Source organism: Gossypium hirsutum, chromosome D05 (assembly GCF_007990345.1).
Source record: "Gossypium hirsutum isolate 1008001.06 chromosome D05, Gossypium_hirsutum_v2.1, whole genome shotgun sequence".
NCBI lineage: Eukaryota > Viridiplantae > Streptophyta > Magnoliopsida > Malvales > Malvaceae > Gossypium > Gossypium hirsutum.
In genome coordinates this window covers 65,419,137-65,427,057 of record NC_053441.1, presented here as the reverse complement: position 1 = coordinate 65,427,057, position 7,921 = coordinate 65,419,137, and the positions used below count along the sequence as shown (strand labels likewise).

General features: G+C 35.4%; 1 protein-coding gene across 1 annotated transcript; it reads left to right on the top strand.

The window, feature by feature from the left end:
- Positions 1–381: 381 nt before the first annotated feature.
- LOC107931714 (receptor-like protein 53) lies at positions 382–6,554 on the top strand. The gene is made up of 3 exons (XM_016863649.2): positions 382–553; positions 658–1,085; positions 3,465–6,554. Exons 1-3 carry the CDS (start codon positions 382–384, stop codon positions 6,552–6,554), a joined length of 3,690 nt encoding a protein of 1,229 aa, XP_016719138.2.
- The last annotated feature ends 1,367 nt before the right edge of the window (positions 6,555–7,921 follow it).

Below are 7,921 nucleotides of genomic sequence, written 5' to 3'. Positions count from 1 at the left end.
GCGAAGTAGAAAGCCGAAGTCCAAGAATGGCAACAATGGAAGAAGAAGGATATAGGGAGAGGAAATGGTGTTCAATGAATAACTCAATGAATAAAGTAGGATTGAATATGATTATATCTATTGAATCACAAATCATCGTCCTGTTTGAGCTCCAATGCCTTACCATAATCAGTTGGGAACTACAAGCATATACTTAACCCTGCAGATAACAACTCAATGAGTTGTCCAACAAAGACATTTAGAATTACAAAAGATTGAATTATTCAAGTTTGAGTTGCAATATTTATAAACATGTGATGATGAGAATTCATGAAAATAAGGTATGGTTTAAGGTTTCATGATGTTTAAAATTACAAAACAATAGTAACTAATAAAAGTTATATGGACAAAGCTGGGGTTAATGATGAAATTGAACTCAAACATCAATTGGTGGATCACATGTGTTTATTGCCTTTAGCTACCTTATTGTCTTCTTCCTCTATTTACTTTATAGCTACCTTATTGGTGGATCACTCTTCCAATGATAATCACTCTTCAACCATAGACTGTAACGGTTTGTACCATAACCAAATCACAGACTGTAACCAAAACCTCATGTCTTCTTGAACTTGTCCTCTTCTCTAAGGTCTCTCAGTCTTGGTTCTTGTCATTTGCAAGGAAAATTCCCAAGAGACAATTTGCTCAACTTTGGACGCAGCCAAAACCTCAGTCTTGATCTTTTGAAGTTCAATCGGAGCAGCAATCTTGAACATTTGGATCTATGGAGGATGTCCTTCTCTACAGAATTGATTGATTCCGTTGATTATCTACAGGCCCTAAAGTTCTTGGTCCTATCAGAAAATTCGTTCATTCAAGGATTGTCTATCTCAATCACTAATTTATCTTCTCTGGAGCACTTAATTATTGTAATGGCAAACTGTTTTGGAGGATTGCCTGACTGGATAGGGAATCTTGTGCCCATGAAGTTTTTGGATCTCACCTATTCCAACTTATCAGGACCAATTCCATCGTCAGTTCTAAACCTAACACAGACTGAATACTTGAATATGGCTAAAAATTCATTAGAAGGTTCCATTCCAGATGAGGTAACCGCTTTTCCTAATCTAATATATTTATACTTATTTGACAATTTACTCAATGGAACATTTCCGTCGTAGTTGTATACTACTCCCTCAAAGAAAATATCTCTCTCTCAAAATCAATTCAGTGGGCATATCAAAGAATTTCAATCCAAATCACTAGGTTTCTCTCCCCTGTATTGCAAGAATTTAATGCATACTAGCACGGAGGAACAAGATGAAGATGAAGATCAAGTTGGAGGTGGAGGTGAAGATAAGGAAGAGCTAGAACCCTAACTACGATGAAATCCTACTTGTAACTGACACCCACCAAGTTGTGGCACACATTCGGGCCAACAACGCCGATGATTTTTTTATTTTAAATTTTTCTCATGTAAATTATCATTTAGTTTGTTAATGATCAATTTGTATTGTATTAAAAATTTTCATCCATAATGTGTTTATTCCAATTTTATCAAAAAATTATTTTCGACTGTATTTTAAATCAAAAAATACATGTAGAATTACAAAAGATTCAATTATTCAAGTTTGAGTTGCATTTATAAACACGTGATGATGAGAATTCATGAACATAAGGTATGGTTTGAGCCCTTTTGCCATATGCATTTATGTTGCAGATGTTCAGACATGGAATAATTCAACCTGCCTTTGTGTTTTCTTAATTTTGTGCCAAACCTATATATGTATTGACAAATTTAAGAGTAATATTTACAATAGCATTGCAGAGTAACATATTTAAGATTGGATTACACAGTCAAAAGATTGCAGCAACGATGAGATTAATCCAATTACAGGAATTGATATCCTAAATGGCTTTTAGGTACGTAGCTTCATTGACGGTACAAACGAGTTAAAAATTCCAGCATTCATGTCTTTGTTTTCCCTCAAGTAAACGTAGTCAATACTGCAAATGGTGTGGAAGTATTGTACATTGTGGCCCAAATGTCCAAAATTTCCACACTGCTTGTAAATTAAGTTTGGGAGAGAGAGATAGGAGGAAGCAACAGCAAGTGTGAAGTCAATAGACAATTGATAGTCTTAGTCTTGGTCTTTTTTTGTGGAGTTAAAAGTGTAGTCAATAAACTATTGATAGTCTTAGTCTTTTTTTGTGGAGTTAAAAGTGTAGTCAATAGGCAATTGATAGTCTTAGTCTTTGTTTGTGGAGTTAAAAGTATAGTCAATAGACAATTGATAGTTAAATCTGTAGCAGTCTTCTTCCTCTTTATTCTTTTGTGTGGAAAATTATTTTACTTCTTTGATAAAAAGAAGTAATCAATTTTATGAATGAAAAATAAATAGTAAAAAAGAAGTAGTTGTTGATCACTAACAACATGATGACTGTGGAAATACAAAAATTCTCATATATGTGTTGAATTCTACATAATGTAAATGTCCTGCATTGCATGTGAATTCTGCAATAGACCAAACTTTACGTGTTATAGTCCTCTAAACTGAGTTAATGAAAAGTAACAATTCTTATCAAAATTAGTTATACTCTTAATTTATAACAAAGGAAAGAGTAATTTGAGTTTAACTCAAAGATTAATATGTCATCAATGGGCGATGGTGTGACTCTACCATGTCAGCGATTATTGATCATGTGGCATTATCACATCAACAAACAGTGTTGGCTTGGTATCTGTTAACAATTATGTAGGTGTTGCCATTAACTTCTAAGGGTCAACATCAGCCACGTAGGTGCTAGTTTTATTAGTCTTTTTCATCATTTTATTTGGGTGATTTAATGAACCATATAAGTTTCAAGGCTAAAAGAGACAAAAAAAAAATAGAAAGCTAAAATGACTTTTTGTTTGTAAAGTTAAAAAATGCCAAATAAATCATTATGTCTTTTTGGTTTTAATTTTTTACTTGATTAAAAGAGAAATAATTAACGAACGAATAATTACTACTTCCAGATAAATTTATCAGAATTTATAACAAATGAGATTTTAGATTTGAACTATGAGCTTATATATATATATATACATATATAAAAGTATACACGTTTTTATTGAATCGGTGGATTAAAATTCCAGCAGTCTTCTTCTTCAAACGTAGTGAATAGAGCACAATTTTATTCTTTACATGTTTTTTAGTTGTTTAGGGACTTCAAATGAAATATAAGATTTTGCTAAAAGAAAAGCATCCAATTTTAAGAACGAAAAATATATGGTAAAAAGAAGACTAAGTGGTTGTTGATGATTGTGAAAACTACATAAATGTTGTGGTATTATTTGTTGCCTATAAATACCATTCCTATCCTTCCTCTTCCTCTACAAACATAAAATGGCCCCCTATATCTTTCTCTGCCTATTCCTCTTTTTTCCCCATTTTTATGCTTCTTTTTCTTCTTCAAGATCTCACTCCTGCTCTTCACTAATCCAGTTTAAGGACTCTTTTTCCGTAACAGAGGATGCTTCTTCTTATTGCAATGAGATTGCTGGCCATAAATCTTATCCCAAGACAAATTCATGGAAGGAGGGTACAGATTGCTGCTCATGGGATGGGGTCACTTGTGACCACCTAAATGCTCATGTTATTGCCCTTGACTTGAGCTGCAGTTGTCTATATGGCAACTTCCCTTCCAATTCCACTCTCTTCCTTCTTCCTCACCTTCAAAAACTCAACCTTGCCTACAATGATTTTAATTTTTCCAAAATTCCATCCGAGTTCGGTCGGTTTACGAGCCTATTCTACCTCGACCTTTCTTATACAAGGTTTGCAGGAGAAGTCCCATCCCAAGTCTCCCACCTGTCAAAATTGGTTTCACTTGATCTCTCCTCTTCGATTTTTGTGTATGAGCAATTTACAATTGACAAACATGCTCTGGAGGGTCTTGTTCACAATCTAACCGAGGTCAGACATCTGTTTTTGGATGGAATCAACATGTCTTCTGTTAATGCTCATGTCTTCATGAATCTATCCTCTTCTCTAAGGTCCCTCAGTCTTGCTGGTTGTGATTTGCAAGGAAAATTCCCAAAAAACATTTTTGATTTGCCAAACCTCAATCTCCTCAACTTGGGAGATAACCAAAACCTCAATCTTGGTCCTTTGAAGTTGAATCGGAGCAGCAATCTTGAACATTTGGATCTGTCGTGGATGTCCTCCTCTACAGAATTCATTGATTCAGTTGATAATCTACAGGCCTTAAAGTACTTAGATCTATCAGGAAATTCTTTCTTTCAAGGATTGTCTGTCTCAATCACAAATTTATCATCTTTGGAGTACTTGATTATTAGAGGCGCAAAATTTTTTGGAGGATTGCCTGACTCGATTGGGAATCTTGTGTCGTTGAAGTTTTTAGTTCTCTCCCATTCCAACTTATCAGGACCGGTTCCAAGATCACTGGGGAATCTCTTGCAACTCACTCATTTAGACTTGTCGCAGAACCAATTGAGTGGACAAATTCCAAGATCATTGGGGAACCTCTTGCAACTCACTGATTTAGACTTGTGGCAGAACCAATTGAGTGGACAAATTCCATTGTCAATTCTAAACCTAACCCAGCTGGAATACTTGAAAATATCTGAAAATTCATTAGAAGGTTCCATTCCAGATAAGGTAACCGCTTTTCCTAACCTAATATATTTATACTTAGATAACAATTTACTCAATGGAACACTTCCGTCATGGTTGTATATTGCTCCCTCCTTAAAGACAATATCTCTCTTTCAAAATCAATTCAGTGGGCATATTAAAGAATTCCAATCCAAATCACTAAAACATTTATATCTAAATAATAATAAACTCCAAGGTCCTCTTCCATCTTCAATATTCCAACTTCTCAATCTTACCCACCTCTTTTTATCCTCAAATAATCTTAGTGGTGTCATAGAGTCTCGCATGTTCTCAAACCTTTCAAATCTCGAATATGTTGACCTTTCATATAACAGCCTATCCTTAACATCTAATACTACTTCTAGTGTTAATCATATATTGCCTAATCTTACAGACTTACTTTTGTCATCTTGCAATCTTAGTGAATTCCCCCAATTTTTGAAAGGGCTTAAAAGTTTGGAAAGGTTAGACCTCTCTTGCAACAAAATTGAAGGCAAGATTCCACAGTGGATGCAAGAGGTGGGGAATGACTCTTTGACTTACTTAAATGTATCTCATAACTCTTTGACAGAAGTTGAGCACTTTCCATGGACAAATATTGCGGTTTTTGACTTAAGCTTCAATTTGATCCGTGGAAATCTTCCGATTCCAGCTTCGACGATCAATGTCTTTCTGATCTCAAATAATAGTTTCAATGGAGAGGTCTCTTCTTTAATATGCAATGTCACTTTTCTTCAAATTCTAGATTTGTCCCACAATAACTTGAGTGGAACAATTCCGCAATGTTTTGGAAATTTGAGCAACAGCCTTCAATTCTTGAATCTGAAGAAGAACAAGTTCTATGGGACGATTCCTCCAACATTCGCAAAGGGATGCCAATTGAGTAATTTCAACTTAAATGGAAATCTGTTAGAAGGGCCTTTGACACCATCCATCCTTAATTGTAATGGTCTGGAAGTGCTAGATCTTGGTAACAACAAGATCAATGATACATTTCCTCATTGGTTGGGAAGTCTTCCACAGCTACAAGTTCTTGTATTGAAGTCAAATCATATGCATGGTTCCTTATGTGTCAATAGCTCCAAGTCTAGCCCTTTTTTCTCTAAAATCCAAATTTTTGATCTCTCAAGTAATTATTTTTCTGGACCCCTACCAGTGAGATACATCAACAGCTTCAAGGGTATCATAAATCTAGAGAAGATTGGGAGTACAATGTCGTACATGGGAGTGTATGTTCAGAGTGGTAGTGGCTTTTATACCTATTCCATTGGAATTGTTATGAAAGGACAATATATGGAATTGGTGAAAATTTTCACCATGTGGATGATCATTGATCTATCAAACAATCAGTTTGAAGGGGGTATTCCAAAGGTTATTGGGAAGCTTAACTTACTGAAAGGGCTCAACCTTTCTCATAATAACCTTAATGGTGGTATCCCCACCTCAATAGGGAATTTGACAAGTCTTGAATGGTTGGACCTATCTTCAAACAGGTTGTCTGGGACGATTCCAAATAGATTGGCAGATCTGGCATTTCTTTCGTCCTTCAATGTTTCTGAAAATCAACTCCATGGTCAGATTCCTCAAGGAAAACAATTCAACACATTTGGAAATGATTCGTATGAAGGGAATAAGGGACTATGTGGGTTTCCGGTCTCCAAAGGTTGCGACATCGTTGAGCCAGCACCTCCAAATGTGCTTCAAAAAGATGGCTCAAAATCAAGCATTGCTTTTCGTTGGAAAGTGGTGTTGATAGGTTATGGATGCGGAGTGGTGTTCGGAATGTCCGTGGGATATGTTGTTTTCCTAACTGGTAAGCCGAAATGGTTGGTGAATTTGGTTGAAAACCAACAAGAGAAGAGGCGAAGAAGAAAGTCAAAGAAAGGAAATCGAAGCAATAGGCGAAGAAGGATCTAATTACTACAAATGACGTTTAAGAATTAGAGTTGTATTTTCATAATTTCTTGTTCTGTAGACCGCTTTGCCTATGGTGAAGGGTTGCATTGGTACGTGTCTGTCTTTATTATCGCACCAATTCCTCTGTCTTTCATTGCATTTCGTACTATCAGTAATGGTTTGTTTGAGTGTAACATTTTGTACGGTGGTGTTGTTTATGTCTTCTTTCATGACTTTCAATTTAGTCTCGGTAATCTTTGCTACTGCTCAGTAAAGGAGAAAGGAGAACAATATGTGTCAATGATCTGTGTTGTATTTTCATAATTTTTTTACAAGTTAGCAGTAAAAGGTTTGGTTATCTGGAGAAGGTAATAATATATAGCAGAGTTGAAGGGATGATGTAATGAATTGAAACATGGAAGAATGCAGACTGTAAAAGGTACATATAGGTTGCTTTAATTGGTGGATGTAAACTCCTTTTTTCCTTTAGTTAAGCTTATTAATTGAATTGGTGATTCAAAGATGGACTAATTTCTAGCTAGCAGTCTGCTTGCCATCTCATTGGCAAACCTATATGTAATAGGTGGTTTCTGTGCAAATTTTGATTGTTTGTGGTTGAGGACACTTACACACACACACACATTTTGTAGCCATGTAAGTGTTATATGGAACTTAAAATTGAATTGAATTTTATTTGATTATCATAGCACCCGTAAAAGTGAGAATTTAATAAGACATTTGATGAGTGTTATGTAATTTGCAACGCCAGAAAGCAATCAAATTAAAGCAAAAAGGAGTTTAAAGGGACCAAGGATGAAATTTTATCAAAAGTGAAACGCTACAAAGTTTGGCAAAAACAACATAAATTAATTTATGTGCAGGTTTTACTTAGCGGTAATTATGGTGCAGAAATCTTGTGGGGTTAATATCAACTCTAATTTCACCCAAGTGAATGGGCATATTCTGCCAGCACCAGGGTAGGTGAATATGCCTGTGTATTGTTCCTTGATAGAACAAACATTTGTGTGTGTTGTTGAGAGTTACATTTTATACGAGATCTTGCTGCTATTTGAGTTCTCTTGAGTGGGCAATGGTGAAGATATCTTTCCAAGGAATGGACGTTAGAATTTTAACAATAAGGTCATTGCCCTTTGTAATCTTTCAGCCTTCTATCCTGTAGTTGTTTTATCCATTGATTTCTTTAACAGTTTATGTATGCTTTCAGAAAATTGGCGGAGCCATCTAGGATTGAAAGATGAGCTGTTGTGATCCAAACAACATTGCAAGGGATTTGAACCGTTTTCAGCGTATTGATCCTCCATTTGATGTATTCAATGAGATGAACCAGAATAGACGCCTTTCACCTATGTTTCCTTCTTTGAAAAATG

What these genes read in the sequence shown, in the direction of transcription:
- LOC107931714 (XM_016863649.2), top strand. Translation starts at nt 382, where the DNA reads ATGGACAAAGCTGGGGTTAATGATGAAATTGAACTCAAACATCAATTG. An exon ending in TTCAACCATAGACTGTAACG is followed by an intron (nt 554 to 657) that starts GTTTGTACCATA and finishes GTCATTTGCAAG; the next exon opens with GAAAATTCCCAAGAGACAAT. An exon ending in AAGGTTCCATTCCAGATGAG is followed by an intron (nt 1,086 to 3,464) that starts GTAACCGCTTTT and finishes TCACTAATCCAG; the next exon opens with TTTAAGGACTCTTTTTCCGT.